General features: G+C 38.3%; 1 protein-coding gene and 1 long non-coding RNA gene across 5 annotated transcripts in view; one reads left to right on the top strand and one right to left on the bottom strand.

Annotated features, from left to right (window-relative positions):
• LOC135364775 (uncharacterized) overlaps positions 1-17,470 on the top strand; it is a 68,267-nt gene that overhangs the window by 37,221 nt on the left and 13,576 nt on the right. Inside the window, exon 2 of the long non-coding RNA XR_010412477.1 lies at positions 11,424-11,592. This is a non-coding gene — a long non-coding RNA (uncharacterized LOC135364775). The remainder of the gene's footprint in view (positions 1-11,423; positions 11,593-17,470) is intronic.
• The window catches only part of P4HA1 (prolyl 4-hydroxylase subunit alpha 1), a 97,479-nt gene continuing 83,343 nt past the window's right edge, over positions 3,335-17,470 (bottom strand). For all 4 annotated transcript variants that reach the window (XM_054508212.2, XM_054508210.2, XM_054508209.2 and 1 more), the window contains 5 exons: positions 12,997-13,046; positions 9,615-9,680; positions 6,386-6,454; positions 5,693-5,789; positions 3,335-4,414 (listed from right to left, as the gene is read on the bottom strand). In XM_054508212.2, the coding sequence (XP_054364187.1) occupies positions 4,344-4,414; positions 5,693-5,789; positions 6,386-6,454; positions 9,615-9,680; positions 12,997-13,046 (353 nt within the window). In that variant the 3' untranslated portion in view covers positions 3,335-4,343. The remainder of the gene's footprint in view (positions 4,415-5,692; positions 5,790-6,385; positions 6,455-9,614; positions 9,681-12,996; positions 13,047-17,470) is intronic.

Below are 17,470 nucleotides of genomic sequence, written 5' to 3' on the forward strand. Positions count from 1 at the left end.
TCCTTTCTTCTGCTATGATTGATGCCTTTCTTTAGTTTGTTTGGCTTTCTTTCTCTGTATTTTTTTGTGTATCTGTTACAGGTTTTGGGTTTGTGGTTACCATGAGGTTCATATATAACATCCTAAGGATATATGTATTAACTTGATGGTTCAGTTTGAACACATTCTAAAAACTTTTTTAATCCCCCGCCAACATGTGTTCTGTGTATGGTATCATATCTTACATCTTTTTATTCAGACATTTTCTTCTAATTATGGCCTTTTACATGTAAAGAAAAGTCCTTTAACATTTCTTATAAGGCTGGTTTAGTAGTAATTAACTTTCAGCTGGGAAACTATTCCTCCTTCAATTCTGAATGATAATCTTACAGGTAGTCTTGATTGCAGGTTTTTTCCTTTCAGCAGCCACTCCCGTCTAACCTACAAATTTCTGCTGAAAAATCAGTCTTATGGGGTTTCCCCTTGTACCTATTTTCTTCTCTCTTGCTGCTTTTCAAATTCTCTTTGATCTTTGACATTTTAATTATGTGTTGTGGTGTAGACTACCTTGAGTTCATCTTGTTTGAACTCTGCTTCCTGAACCTAAATGTGTTTCCTTCCCCAGGTAAGGGAAGTTTTCTACCCCTTACTCTCTCTTTTCTTCTTCTGGGACCCCTATAATGTGAATGTTTGTTTGCTTGATGTTGTCTAAGAGATCCCTTAAAGTATCCTCATTTTTAAAAATTCTTTTTTCAGGGTATTGGGTAACAACCAGTTAGGCATCTGACTCATGATCTCAGCTCAGGTCTTGATCTCTGGGTCATGAGTTCAAACCCCATGTTGGGCTCCACACTGGGCATGAAGCCTACTTAATAAAATAAAAATTCTTTGTTTTGCTGTTCAGCCTGGTTGCTTTCTATTATCCTTTCAAATCACTGATCCATTCTTCTACATCTGCTTATCTGTTGATTCCCTTTATGGTATTTTTTTTAAGATTTCATTCATTTATTTGAGAGAGAGATGTTGGGGAAGAGAGGCAGAGGGAGAAGCAGACTCCCCACTGAACAGGGAGCCCGACAGAGGACTTGATCCCAGGACCCCGGGACCATGACCTGAGCCGAAGGCAGATGCTCAACTGACTGAGCCACCCATGTGCCGTGTTATTGTATTCTTCAACTCGGTTCTTTTTATATTTTCCTTGTTTTCAAGTTCTCACAGAGCTCTTCCACTGTTCTCTCCAGTGCAGTATCTTTATGATCATTAAACTCTTTACCAGAAATATTGCTTATCTCCATTTAGTTCTTTCTCTGAGGTTTTGTCTTCTTTCATTGCAACATATTTCTCTTTCCCCATTTTGCTTGACTTTGTGTTTATTTCTATGAATTAGGTGGAACAGCTACTTCTAAACTCAAAGGAATGGTCTTGTGTAAGGCCATCCCATGTAAACTATGTGTACCTGATGACTTTGGTTTGCTGGCTGGAGCTGTGTGTGGCATAGGCTGGAGTGCTGGGGCTGTCCTTGTGGGATGGCCAGAGCTGAAATGGGCATAGTCTGGGTGGTCCCTGGGCTCTCTGTGCAGAGGGTACCAGGGCAGGCTAGCTGAAGAGTGTATGGACTAGGGCAGCCCTTGGGATCTCTGCAGAGGGTACCCAGGTGAAGTACAAGCTGGGGAATCTGTTATGCTCCATGTAGGAGGCACCCTGGCGGTGTAACTGGAGCCAAGGTTGGGTGTGGGCTGGGGGGTTCTGGGGCACTCCCCACAGAGTGTGCCCTGGCAGGTGAACATAGCTGAAGTGGGCATGGGCTGGCCTGGTCCTGGGGCTCTTGGTGCAGGGGGCACCCGGGCAGAACAGCTGAAACTGATAGTGGGTGCAAGTGCTAAGTGCAGAGGGTGCCCTACAGGAGCAGTTGGAGCTAAGGCAGGTTATGGGCCAGTGCATCCTGGAGCACTCCACACAGGGGTGCTTTGGTGGAGTGGCTGGAACCATGGCAGGCACCGGCCAGGGGTTCCTGGACTGCTATGCTACAGGTGCCCTGGCAAGTCCTCTGGAGCCAAAGTGGTGCAGGTTTGGAGTGCTCTGGGGTGTTCTGTGCCTCTGTCATCTGACAGATGGCTGGAGCTACAGTGAGCACTAAGGGTGTCCTGGTGTGTGCCCCATCCAGGCTGCAGCTGAGGATGCCTTGGTGGGATGGCTGGGACTGGCATGGGCTAGAGGCCTGGGTCTCACTAAGGTGGTAAGCCTGCTTGGGTGCTCAGACCCTGCCTCCATCCATGCTGTCAAAGTGAAGGGCACTTGCTAGCCCCTCCAACCTAAAGAGAGTTCCAACAGCTCCCCCATCCTTTGGCAGAGTTCCCTTATATTCTAGTTGCTCCTTTAAATCACAGCTTTTTTTTTTCTGTGCCCCAGGGCATCCAGAGCTGGTATGTAGCCCTCCTTTAATGTTCACCATAAAAAAAAAAAAAGATTGCAATGACCACTGGACTCAAAACTTTTTATGGAATTTTTTTTTTCTCCTTTTCATCTGGAAAGAAAAATAGTTGGTAATGAAACTTGGGAGGGTTCTGTAAGATCTAACACTGAAGAGAATTTACTGATCCCCACGGAGAGTTTGGATTGAATATAATGAAGAAATCTGTAAGAATGTCATTTTCTTCTGAAATATATATTATTTTTATTCTACTTGCTAAATCACATAGGGTAATAAAGGTTAGTTTCCATTCACTGAACCCCCATTTTATTTCTATCCTTTGGCATTTACATTGCTTCTAGCATGATTATTTCTTTTAAATAAATCATCATCTATAGCCACAAAATCTAAGATTAAAATACTGAAGCTAATTTTCAAATTTCCTACCAAAATAGTTGTGAAACAAAGGGTATTTTGGAGAAAGGAATTGGTAAAAGTAATAATACCTTCTTACCCAAGCAAATTCTTTCTTAAATATTTAAATAGTGCATAAAGGATAGAAAGCCCTCGTATGAACTAAGATTCACCATAAGAAATGTAAAAAGTCCAAAGGGTCAATGGGTATACTTCATTATGGTCACAGCTTTATATTACACCTTATTTTTGAATAAGAGAGCTTAAGTAACATTACTGTAGTAACTCCATAACCATAGTAAAGTTGTAGTGCTCCTTTTGAAGGAAACCTATTTTGATAAATATCTGCAAGTTCAGAGAGCCTAAATTTTCTACCGTATCAGTGTGACATTAGAGTGAATGAAAACCAAGGGGATAAACCTCAGTCCTCTGCATTAAAAAAAAAAAAAAAAAAAACAATAGAAATCACCTGTTGTCACTATAGTATGCATTCACATTCAAGTATGAAAAATACCACACAGAAAACAAAAACATTTTTAAAAAAAGATTTAAGATCATAAATAGGTCATTGTTGTCACAACACATTTCAGAATTGAGAAAAACATTTTGGCTTTTTAGAAAAGATTTTTTTTTTTTATCAATTCCCTCATCATTAAAAGGACTTGTACATTTTACAATTTCCAGTCTCCTAAGGCACAATATTTTATCAGAATGTCAATATCATCACCCTGCTATAGCAGGAATAAGAGGCAAGGTATTAGCACTAAGAAAAACAGCAAATTTTATGGACAAAATCATCAGTCATTTAAGAAAAGGGGGAAAGAAACAAACTAATGATCATTTTAGTTAAGACCCAGTGTTGTTATATAGGGCTTTGTGTTAAAAATTTTTGTTTAATCAAAGTATTTTAACTCAGATTTAATTCACCACAGAGGAGCTATGAGAGAAGAATGGGACTGGTAAAATACAGTATACTTTCTTTAAAAAGATTTGGAAGGAAAAAAATCAACTTAGAATAGCATATGGGGCAAACATCAAATGGAACCCGGATCAGAGGCCTAGTTTATTCCTAGTCTTCAGGCAGATCCAGAAAAGAAGACTAGGTAAACCTAATACCTAGGTACATACTATGAAGCTTCTGTTCCTTAATCACATGGCCCATTCTAGCCTACCCCCTAAACACTGAGATGTAGTGAAATACTATAATCAGATGCTTAAACTGTTTTCTTTATCCAACCAAGAAGTTCTTTAGGAAATAAGTGTAAAAATTCCTCATTTTAAACTCTACCTTGCTTTATCCTCTGTGATACCAACTGAACTTTAAAGGTTTGTATGTACAATATGGTGATTTAGTGTTACTTTTAAAAGAAAAAACCCACAAAGTTAGTGATTGTCCACAGATGAAACATCGGATGAGGTTCATGACTGAAATCAATCATGGAGTGTTAGTCAATTGTAAACGCTGGAAAGTTAAGACCGGGAAATGTGCATATCAGACACATTAGAGTATAACAGGAGAGGAAGAAGGGAAGCCTCTTTGTCATTCCAATTCTGATAAGGTACATGGTCTTCGAAATTCTTGTCCACGTTCATGGAGCCACTTATTAGATACTGTGAGAGAAAAAAAATATATTAATATTCTCTACTATCTAACTAGTTTAACAAAGTTTCTATATGAGCTAAAAGTTTAAGACCAAATAAGATGAAGGCAGATGGTACTTAGGCACTTTTTTAAAAGCTTCCCTAAATGCTGGACACACATTTGAGAGTCTATGTATGTGCACTTCCTAAAGTAACTGATGTTCAATCAAAGGCTTGAAATGAAAACACAATTGGAATTAAGATGTAGGTACAGACAGAACATTGTTTTACCTGTTTGCAAAATACGATCTCTAATAGAGACATTTTAAAAATGATTGTAGAATTGTTCCTGTAGAGTGGAGGCTTTGTGTTCAATCACTATTATGTGCTCATTAAGTTTCCTTGATTCCAAGATACTGCTTTTCAATGTACCTCAAATGGAATTTTCTACTTCTCCTATATCCTAGAGCCCAATCAGTGGCATCAATGCGTACAAAATACCTAAACTAGGACCCCTAATTACTCTTTTATCTTAACTCCTGTCTCCAATCTTTTATTAATCAAACCCTGTCACTCTTCCTTGTATATCTCTTCAATCTCTTTACTCTCCAACAGTTTTGCTGCTGCCTTAGACAAGGGAAAAGAGCCTTCTAAACTGATCTCCCAGTCACTAGTCTCTCTTCATTCTAGTCCAGTGATTCTCAAACATTATCATCATCAGGGGAGATTTTTAAAATTCTAATGATCAGGTGTCACTCCTTAGTCCTGCTATGTCTGATATGGTAGCCACTAGACACATGTGGCTACTAAGTACTTGAAAGGCGGCTAGTGACACATACTGGAATGGATTTACAGGGTTAAGTAATATGTATTAAAATAACTTCACCTGTTTCTATTTTGTTTTAATGTGGCCGGTCATGCTAGCATGACCCTGAGTGTGTCTCTAGCCTCACATGAGTCCTGGCCCCGGTCTCTAACAGGCCTGGAAAACATACTGCTCTTAGCTTCAAGACCAAACTTTAAAATTAAGCTTTGAAGAAGCCTCCCCCAAATATAAGGAGTCACCATCTGTTTACATCACTGTATTAGTGGGTACACTATTCTAATTTATCCATTAGCATGTCTCAGTCAGAGACGATTGTAAACTCCTTGAGGGAAAGATACTGTCTTATTCAAGTGGGAATACTGTTAAAATCTGTCATCAGAATTCTGAGCTGTTGAAACCAAATATATTAAGATCAGAAACTGGCTTGGCTGAATCCCTTTCAATGTTAGGAGAAATCACAAGAGAATATAGGAAATATTTACCCCATTTGTTTCCCACTAGCACTGGACAGGCTGCATGCCGTGTACTATAATCTCCTTCTCCACTGGCAAACAGATTATACCAGAAAACAGCAGTTCCCTGTGGAGAATAATACAAAATTATCTCTAAATATCAGGTTATCACTGGAACCCATTTTAGGAATGAAAACTTTTAAGTACTAATCCTTGGTTGTTCATTACCTCTAGGTAATCATAAAAATATTCAAAATTTTGGGGCACCTGGGTAGCTCAGTCGTTAAGCACCCCTGGAACCCATTTTAGGAATGAAAACTTTTAAGTACTAATCCTTGGTTGTTCATTACCTCTAGGTAATCATAAAAATATTCAAAATTTTGGGGCACCTGGGTGGCTCAGTCGTTAAGCAACTGCCTTCGGCTCGGGTCATGATCCAGGGTCCTGGGATCCAGCCCCACAGTGGGCTCTCTGCTCAGCGGAAAGCCTGCTTCTCCCTCTCCCACTCCCCTTGCTTGTGTTCCCTCTTTTGCTGTCTCTCTGTCAAATAAAATCTTAAAAAAAAATTTAAAATTTTACCTGGTATACCTAGTAAGTAAATTTTACCTAGTAAGGATTATCTCTGTCTTTAAAAATGGAGTTAATTAAACCATGAAATTGAGGTGCATCTCCTCCTCAGGGAAAAAACAGACCCACAAAATTTAACAAACGAATCAAGTTTACCTTTTTGGGCCAAACACTAGCTCCTACTTCAGGGAAAACAGTGGCTCCTCCTGCTGACACATCACTCATCTGTAAGAATTCCAGAGTATTATCAGAAGCACTGGTATAATAAAGTTAAATATGCCATTGTGAGGAAGATAGGATACTGCACAGAATATGAGAATATCTGGACTTATACCTAACATAGATAGGTTTGTGCATGCTACTCAGTTTTTAAACAAAATGCTGTTTAGGTTTACATACTAAGTAAAAAAATAAAAAGCAAAGAAATGATACAGTCAGGAAAGGTGATAAGGATATCTTTTATGTCTTATAGCTAGAGGTAAAAAGATTATTTAAAACCAATACACCAAGTAATACAGGGGTATAATTATGCATTTATTGCACTAAAGTATAACCTCCATGGGGACAGGACTTTTCATTTGTTCACTGCTGAGCTTTAGTGTCTACAGTAGTAATAGTAGGTGCTCCTAACTAGGTATTTACCCAAGGAATATGAAAACACTAATTCAAAAGGATATATGTACCCCTGTTTATTACAGCATTATTTACAATAGCTAAATTATGGAAGAAGCCCAAGTATCCATTGAAAGATTAATGGATAAAGAAGATGTGATGTATATATGCACAATGGAATATTATTCAGCCATAAAAAAGAATGAAACCTTGCCATTTGCAATGACATGGACAGAGCCAGAGAGTATTATGCTAAGCAAAGTAAGTCAGAGACAGACAAATACCATATGATTTCACTCATATTTGGAATTTAAGAAACAAAACAAAGGGGGAAAAAAAGAGAGAAACCAAGAAATAAACTCTTAACTATAGAGAACACACTGATGGTTACCAGACGGGAAGTCAGGGGTGGATGGGTTAAAGAGGTGATGGGGATTAAGGAGTGCACTTGTGATGAGCACCGGGTAATGTACAGAAGTGGTGAATCACTAACTTGTACACCTGAAACTAGTATCACACTGTATGTCAACTGTACTGGAATTAAAATCTTAACAATTTTAAAATGTAACCTAGAATAAAAACACAAATCTTCCAAATTGAGGAAGCACATGCACAAAATGAGACAAAGGAAACACAGATCATAAAGACTGTACCAAAAAGCAAAACCCAACTGTTGCTACATCCAAGAGTCACATCTAAAACAAGGGACTTAAACACTGAAAACAAAAAGATTTGCCAGGCAAATGTTATATCAAAGAAAACAGTTTGATCTTAATGCTTTTATTTTGATTTAAACTGTGCCTGATATTGAGATAAATAACGGTATTTTACTATGATAAATACAGCATCAGTAGCAAAGCGCTATCAGCTCTGTAAGCAATGAAAAAACAATGAAAAAGTTGTGCTAAATGGCCCATCTAGGAACAGTATTTAAACAATGGGGGGGGGCATGAATTACTAATCTAATCAAAATGCTATATAATTAAAGAACATATTAGTAATTAACATAAAATCTAATGGTCAAATCTAATATTCATGGATATTGGACCAAGTAATACAGCATCAATATTCATAAAAGAAAAAAAATATCTCTTAAACATCAGAAAAGATGACCAACCTCTCTAATAAGAGAAATGCAAATTAAAGCCACAAAAACTGCTAGTCTAATAAGTGAAAGATGTACAGATCAAAGTCTGACAAACATCACACTTAAAGGTGGGATATAAATTGGTACAATAATGGAAGTTCACCTCTAAAAAGTATACAAGATTTCACAGCATGAATTTTGTATAATGTATCAAGCTTCTCCCCTGGTTTTCCCTTTGTGGTAATTCTCTCTCATCTTTAACTTAGTTATATTACAGTACTTAAATCTTTTTGGAAACAGATAAAGTTGTAAGAGGGGAGGGTGGGAGAATAATAAGGTAGGAAGGTGAGAAGGTAGGTTGAATAGAGGGAAAGCGGAATGGAGGAAATAGAGTAAAAGACACACAGGGAAGGTGAAGGGAGCAATGAAGAAAGAAAATGAGACTGAGCAGAGATACACGGATTTTGGTAGAGAGTGAGAATAAAACAGCAAAGAGATGCCATTTTCCTATCATTCAAATGGGGACGGGATAGAAAGTGTAATGAAATAAGCAAAATTTAAGTCTAGATATAAAATACATTTTTTAAGTTAACAAAGGTTACTACTGTAGATTATATTTTCCAAATATTATACCAATATGCCCTGACCTACATGTTTTTTTACATGACACCAATATTCTTATCGAGTGGTAGAGTTTATGTCCTCTCCCCCTGAACCTTGGCAAATCTTTGTAATTGCCTTGATTAATAAAATGCAGAAGTGACATTGACTTCTGAGGGTAGGTAATGAAAATGCCATGCATTTCAGCCTTGCTTTTTGTGGAGACATGAGCTCTTGTAATCCAGTCACCATGCTGGGAGGAAGCCCAGACCACATGCAGGTATTCTGGCCAAAGCCAGTCTCAACCTCAGCCTTCAAAATGACCCCAGTTCCAGTCATCCTCTGACTGCAAATGCATGAAAGATCCACAGCAAGAACCAGGAGTGAAGCCCGCTCAACCTCACAACCAAGAGAGATAGAAACCTGGAACACTACATCAAAAACTAACGATGTACTGTTAGTGACTAACATAACATAATAAAAAAGTTATTTTAATCCATTCAGTTTTGTGGTGATTTGTGGTTATTTGTTATGCAGCAGTAGAGAACTGGAGCAAATATTATGACCAAAGTTAAGACTGTTCAGTTCATATACCTAAACATATAGAAAAAATTAAAAAATACCATACTGTTTGAAACTTTAATAAACAATGTGAAAATGGTTAGTTACTCTTAATGGGGCTGCCAAGGTGCTATAATGTGCTATTATCTTGATCTAGCTGCTGCTTACACCAGATGTGTTCACTGTGAAAATTTATGAAGTTAAATACTTATGATTTGTATACTTTTTCTGATATATATCATCAAAAAAATTCAAAATATACAGAGGTACTTATATATGCATATTAACAGTCCATACTCCAAAATATCAACAATGATTATCTCCAAGTATAGAGACTGTTAGTAATTTCAGCATTCTTATTAATCTGAAAAAGTTGCAAAAAAAAAACCCTCCACTTACTCAGTTGTAAAAGCTTTAAATTAGAATGTTAAATAAGGTCTAAGGAAAACAAACATCTGAACACATCAAAATAAATGTCATGTAATAAAATCCCATCTTAAAATAAAAATTTTAGCTGTAACTTACATAAAACAGCCATGTAGCAATTCTATTTCCTGTCCCCAGCTCTTTGAAAGCATCTGGTTCATCTTTCTGTGAATAAAACACAATGAAATTCAGTAATGCAAATTATCTAGTGGCACCTAAACACCAGTAATATGCTAAAGGATATGCCTAACCCCAAAAGGTTCATTTATAATGTCTGGTGCACAATATATAGCAGTCACTTAAATACTTGTTGGATTTCAATTCAGCTTGTACAGTGAATACTTTTGGTAAGACCATTGCAGGCAAAAAACCCCCACATTTATTAGCCTAAATAACGAAAACCAATATCTACTATCTACAGATTATTAATAAAATTCATGCCTATAGTTTTGCTTCCAAAAAGACAGAGCCTCATAGCTACATTTATGAACTCTGTTCTCTGTGGGTAAAAAGTTTATTTTGAGATTTACTTTGAACTCATTATCCATTCAAATGTTTACTGTGACTATGCTTGTCATTCTTTTAGACAGTCAGCACTTTAATCTGGCTGGAGAATTCACATCTGGCTATTTAAATCTAAATTAGGGGTGCCTGCACGGCTTGGTCCGATAAATGTATGCCTTAGCTCAGGTCATGATCTCAGGGTCCTGGGATCGAGCCCTGTGTCGGGCTCCCTGCTCAGCAAGGAGTCTGCTTCTCCCCTCTCCCTCTGCCTCTGCCCCTACCCCCTGCTCGTTCTCTGTCTCAAATAAATAAATAAAATCTTTTTTTAAAAATCTAAATCAAAATACAATACAGTCTCTTGGCAGTTATCCCAGGAAAATGAAAACGGATTTTTCACACAGAAATTTACACACATCTTTATGTGTGACAGCCCCAAACTGGAAACTACCCTAACATCCTTCAAAGGATGAGTGACTAAACAAACTGAGGTGTGTCCATACCATAAAATAGTACTCAGCAATAAAAAAGGAACACACTGTTACATTCTGTAAGAACATGAACCTCAAGGGAATTATGCTGAGTGAAAAGAGAAGATCTCAAAAGGATACATACTGCATACAAGTCTATCTAACATTTGTGAAACGACAATTGAGACAGGTTAGAGGAGTGCTAACCAGCAGTTAGGAACGGGTAGCAGAAGGGTATGTGCAGCTACAGAGCAGTACTATGAGGGAGTCTGGCAGCGATGGTGCACTTATGCACCCTGACTGTGGTGGTAGTTTCACAAAACTACACATGTAATAAAACTGCATAGACACACACACACCCAAATTAGTGTAAATGTAACTGGTGAAATATGAATAAGCTCGGTGGCTTGTGCCAATGCCTATTTCTTGGTTTTGATAATGTGCTACAGTAATGGAAGATGTTAACAGTGGGGGAGGCTGAGGGAACGGTTCACGGGACCTCCCGGTACATTTCTTCACAACTTCCTAAGAATCTGTAATGATTTCTAAAAAAAAAAACTAAGAAAAAAATTTAGTTGCACTAATATCAGGACTTGAATTATCCTCTTTCACATCATCCAAGACTCTCAGACATTTTTCAATAATTGAAGAAACTAAAAATATATTCTTTGCTGGCCTACACAGAAGAGTCTAGGGTTCTGGGATTTAAGATGGTCAAGGGCTATAACACAATAAAAGCTGTGTTTTCTTTCAAAAGAATATACTCATTTTAAAATGGTAATAGATCAATAAATTTATTAAAGTACCTGAGGCAGTTTAGTTCTTAGAATTCATTTAATTTAAAAAAAAAAAAGAATTCATTTAATTTTTAAAAAATACTTCTCCCTGAATTTATTTTAATTTTTTTTTTTTAAGATTTTATTTATTTATTTGACAGAGAGTATGCATGTGCACAATCAGGGGAGCTGCAGAGGGAGAGTGAGAAACAGGCTCCTCACCAAGCAGGGAGCCTGACGTGGGGCTCAATCCCAGGACCTCGGGATCATGACCTGAGCCAAAGGCAGACGCTTAACCTACCGAGCCACCCAGGCACCCCTAGAATTCAGGTAATTATGATAAAGCTTAATTAAGATTTGATAATGTATAATTTATAGCTTAATGTGAAAAAAGTTACACCTTTTTAGCAAACTGCTTCGATATTATTTATTCTCCAGTGTCTCTACATCTATTTTGTATTTATCTTCCTATCTCTCAGCATATTCTTGTAATTTCTTCAGATTTATCAGCTAATTTACTAATTCACTTCAACTGTCTCTAACCTGTTTTAATTTATCCAAACTTTAAATTTCAACAATTACTTTTTTCTACCTAGAGCTTCCATTTGTTTTTCAAATGTTAAATCATTTTGAAAGTTTATTAATTTTTATCCTTTAATTTTTAGAAATATTATACAGTTATTTTATATTCTGTATCTGATAACTACCTAACATCCTGGGGGCATCTAAATGTGTGGGTTGTTTCAGTCTCACCAATGGTGTCTTATTACCAGTTAGTAATTTCTAATCAGTTCCTGTTTGGCTGACCTTAATCTTTAAAATTCCTGAGGTGTTAGAATGAGGATGCCTGTTTTCTGCCAGGTACCAAGGAGCACTACCTAACTGAAAAACTTTAATTTCTCCTCTTCCAGGGTAGTGAAAATTCAAATCCAAGGTTCATGTGGGAGCAGGCCTATGCTTTCAAACTTCCAGAAAAGGCTCTCATACACATTACATCCCCACCAAGGTGATGACAGGCAACTCCCCTTAAGGCTCCTAACTCAAAGTAGATTATTTTCAGGCTATTCGTTCTCTGAGGGTGTAATCCTTTTGGAGATTCAGGTTTTATGCATGGGTCTCTCAGGTTCAGTAGCCTGCACAGTGGTAGGTTCTCTCACAGAGCTGTTAGTCCCCAAAGCTCTATATTCCTGGAGGCACATGCTTTCAGCTTCAGCTTTTCTGCCACCCCCTTTAACTCTAATTTTAGTTTCTAAGTTTTCCTTGTTCATTTTGCCTTTGGGAATTTCCTTTACTTTCTTCCAGGCTCAGCAATGCATTTAAAAGTATCTAATTTTTTTTACTGTGTATCTAAGGGTTTTTTACTGCTAAAAAGGTTTTATAGGGTATCTATTCCACCATGCTTCCACAAATTGCAAACAGACTATAAATTTTTAATACTAAAATAACAGAATTAACACGTCATGCCTGAGTTTCAGCAGAACTCCTACCGTCCCCATTTTTTTTTTTAAGATTTTATTTATTCCTTTGAGACACAGAGATACAGAGAGAGAAAGAGAGAGAGAAAGCATGAGCAGGGAGAGAGGCAGAGGGAGAGGGAGAAGCAGGCTCCTCGCTGAGCCAGGAGCCCGATGTGGGGCTCGATCCCAGGACCCTGGGATCATGACCTGAGCCGAAGGCAGACGCTTTACCATCTGAGCCACCCAGGCGCCCCCTTCCCGATTTTTTTTTACTTACCCGTGCAAAATCAAAATGGGGTTCATACTGTCCTCCAACTCCATAATTTGCTACCTGAAGGAGAGGAACAAAGTATGTGTTAAAAAGAATCAAGACTACTATTCAAAAAATTTGTAAGTCCTATTTTGGTGTCTTATATGTCATGGTTATGTAGTCCTAGAGAAATAAGAAGCAAAGCAGTTTAAATCAATGAGAGTTCCTAAGGAACCAAGGACAAAAATCTAAGGACAGCTACTATATGATTATTTTAGAACCTTAGTTAATATGTTTTTCTTTAGCAAATGTTTCGGGTACATGTTTTCCTCTAATACATAACTTAAACTAAAATTTGAGTTAGAATTTTTAAATTAGGGCACCTGGGTGGCTCAGTTGGTTAAGCGACTGCCTTCGGCTCAGGTCATGATCCTGGAGTCCCGGGATCGAGTCCCACATCGGGCTCCCTGCTCGGCAGGGGGTCTGCTTCTCCCTCTGACCCTCTTCCCTCTTGTGCTCTCTCTCATTCTCTCTCTCTCAAATAAATAAATAAAATCTTTTAAAAAAAAGAATTTTTAAATTAAAATGTTATAATTTTCTAGAATCAGGGTTTTGAGATTTCTTTTTTTTTTTAAGATTTTATTTATTTATTTGACAGAGAGACACACAGCGAGAGAGGGAACACAAGCAGGGGAAGTGGGAGAGGGAGAAGCAGGATTCCCGCAGAGCAGGGAGCCTGACGTGGGGCTTGATCCCAGGACCCCGGGATCATGACCCGAGCCGAAGGCAGATGCCCAACGACTGAGCCACCCAGGCGCCCCAGGGTTTTGAGATTTCTATTAATTTTTACTAAACATTTTCCTTTGTAATTTAAATCAAGACTCATGTTTTCCAAAGCCCCAAATGCTGGGAAACTCCCAATCTATTTTAATAAAATCTCCTCCTACATATTTTTTTTTACCCTAAGGTAAAAGAGGGAGGAAGTTAACATGAAACTTAATTATTCCTGCTGGAGGGCCCTAACAATTTCAGTTGATAATGACAATCTCAGTGTGAAGCAGCAAAAGGAAGTAAGAAAAGTATCTCTAAGTTCTAGTCTTCTCAGTTATAATATATGTAACTTTCAGTACAATCTCAGTTTTCTTATTTATAAACTAAGGAGAATGATACCTTCCTGAACTCCTTCCTTGCATCCCAATATGACAAAATGAAAGGAGAATGTAATTGAAAGAGCGCTGCTGATGAAATGAAAGAACATAATTAAGAGAGTGCTGCCCACAGCCCGGCTGAGATACAGCACAGAAGAGGCAGCTGGAAAAACGTGTGGGGTATACAGGAGGATTTACTAATCTCAGAGCACGTGCTGGACGGACAGGGATTTGGGGGACACTTCTCTAAGAACAAAATAGCTAGAAGGTGTCATTTCCCTTCCTTGTTCCCCCAGCCTAGATATGCAGAGACCTGTGGGAACCTGGGCAGCAGAACACTCTCCTGCTCACAGTGAGAGCCCTGGCTCCACATTCTTCCGCACACACGCCCCCTCCCATCCCAGGCAGCTTCAGGTCTTTCTCACACAGCAGATCTGCATGAACCTTACTAACTGCAAACCTCCTCCTTCCCTAGCTCTTCTATGGACCCACCCCTCCATTCCAGCCTGGGCAGTTTTCCCAGGGGCTGGAAGCCCTCACCTGCAGAAACCTGTGCAGATCTTGCTAGCACCATGAGCCCCAGCTCTCTCCAATACACTCTTAGCCAGAGTCCATCCAAAAGAGTGCCACAAGCCTAGAAGTGTGCAAGTAGCCCTGCCAGGGGCCTCCACCACTCCAAAGTGACTCCTGCCCTGGGGAGAGGTGAAGATAAATACATGCACCTGTCAGATTGTGGCCCAGCAGGGGGCCAGTCTGATTGCAGGCTCCACCCTCCAACAAAAGCTTCTCAGGGCAAAACACAGGGAAAGCACCCGGCAGTTCAGTTCTATTGAATTTTTGGCAAACATCTGATCTGACTCAGTTTTAGCCTACAGTGGCCCCAGACTGGCCCACTAACAACACAGGGACCAAAACCTGCTCACAACAGGCAAGGAGAGTCATTACAGACAACCGGACTAAAGGCAAACTTGGCTCAGCAGCAACAGTAGGGTGCATGCAACATACAGAGGAGATACCCTTGAAGCACTGGGTTCTGGTGAACAGGGGACATTGCACTGCAGGGCACTACAGGACCTCTTCTTCATAAAGCCACTACTTTCAAGAGCAGGAGACACAGTTGACTTACCTGACACATAGAAACAAACACAGAGAGTTAGACAAAATAAGGGGACAGAGGACTATGACCCAAAATGAAAGATCAGGACAAAATTACAAGAGACCTAAGTGAAACAGAGGTAAGTAATATACCTGATAGAGAATTTAAAGTAATAGTCATAAAGATACTCACTGGACTTGAGAACAAAGTGAAGGACCTCAATGAGACCCTCAACAAAGAGATAGAAAACATAAAAAAGAACCAGTCAGAGTTGAACAACTCAATAACTGAAATTAAAAATACACTAGAGGGAATAAATAGAACAGAGGAAGTAGAACAGAGTAAAGGAAAGCAGTCAAGTTGAACAGGAAAGAGAAAAAAAGATAATAAATGAAAACAGACTAAGAGAACTCAGTGACACCATCAAATGTAGTAATATTTGCATTACACAGATTCTAGAAGGAAAAGAGAAAGAAAAGGAAGCAGAAAATTTGAAGAAATAATAGCTGAAAAGTTCCCAAATCTGGGGAAAGAAACAGAAATCCAGCTCCAGGAGGTACAGAGAATCCCCAACAAAATCAACATTAAAGTCCACATCAAGACACAAAGTAATTAATATGGCAGAAAGCAGTGATAGCAAATTTTAAAAGCAGCAAAAGAAAATAGACTACTATATGCATATGATGTTATATATAAACCTCATGGTAGCCATAAATCAAAAACTGGTAATAAATGTGCAAAAAAATAAAGAGAAAGGAATTCAAGTGTATCACTAAAGAAAGCCAGCAAAACATGAGAGAAGAGAACAAGAAAAAAAGGAAGAACTACAAAAGCAACCATAAAACAAGTAACAAAATGACAATAAGTACATACCTATCAATAATTAATGTAAATGGACTAAGCACTCCAATCAAAAAACAGGGTGACAAAATGGATAAAAAAGGCAAGACACATCTATATGCTACCTACAAGAGAGTCATTTCAGACCTAAAGACACATGCAGATTGAAAGTGAAGGGATTTTGTAAAAGCATTTATCCTGCAAGTGGAAGTGAAAAGAAAGCCAGGATAGCAATACATATACTGGACAAAACAGATTTTAAAACAAAGACTGTAACAAAAGACAAAGAAGGACACTATATAATCATAAAGGGGACAATCCAACAAGAAGATATAACAATTGTAAACATTTATGCACCCAATATGGGAGCACCCAAATACATAAAACAGCTAATAACAAACAAAGGGGGGTGCCTGTGTGGCTCAGTCGGTTAAGCGTCTGCCTTTGGCTCAGGTCATGATCTTGGAGTCCTGAGATTGAGCCCTGTGTCGGGCTCCCTGCTCAGCAGGGAGTCTGCTTCTCCCTCTCTCTGCCCCTCCCTTCACTCCTGCTCTCCCTTGCTCACTCTCTCAAATAAATAAAAATCTTAAAAAAAGAAATCATAAAGGAAATAATTGGTAATGTTACAATAATACCAGGGGACTTTAACACTCACACCAATAGATCATTCAAACAAAAAAAATCAATAAGAAAAGAGTGGCTTTGGATGACACACTGGACCAGACGGATCTAGTAAGATATACTCAGAATATCCCACCCTAAAACAGCAGAATATACATTCACGTGCACATGGACCATTCTCCAGAACAGGTCACATATCAGGTCACAAAACAAGTCTCAACAAATTAAAAAGATTAAAATCATACCAAATATCTTTTTTGACCACAATGCTATGAAACTAGAAATCAACCACAAGAAAAAACTGGAAAGGACACAAATACATGGAGGTTAAATAACATGCTACTAAACAATAATGGGCCAACCAAGAAATCATTAAAAAAAAAAGTACATGGAAACAAATGAAAATGGTCCAAAATCTTTGGGATGCAGCAAAACCTGTCCTTCTAGGAAGGAAGTTTATAGCAACGCAGGCCTACCTCAAAAACAAGAAAAATCTCAAATATACAACCTAACGTTACACCTAAGAGAGCTAGAAAAAGAACAAACAAAACCCCAAACCAGTAGGAAGATGAAAATAATAAAGATTAGAGCAGAAATAAATGAAATAGAAACTACAAAAACAGATCAATGAAACCAGGAGCTGATTCTTTGAAAAGATCAATAAAATTGATAAGCCTCTACCCAGACTCATCAAAAAAAAAAAAAAAAAGGAATCAAATAAAAACAGAAATCAAAGAGGAGAAATAACAGTCGACACCAAAGAAATACAAAGAATTGTAAGACAATATTAGGAAAA

Source organism: Mirounga angustirostris, unplaced genomic scaffold, assembly GCF_029215605.1.
Source record: "Mirounga angustirostris isolate CCGP_5_RB_7025 unplaced genomic scaffold, mMirAng1.0.hap1 SCAF_6, whole genome shotgun sequence".
In the NCBI taxonomy this organism is placed as follows: Eukaryota; Metazoa; Chordata; class Mammalia; order Carnivora; family Phocidae; genus Mirounga; species Mirounga angustirostris.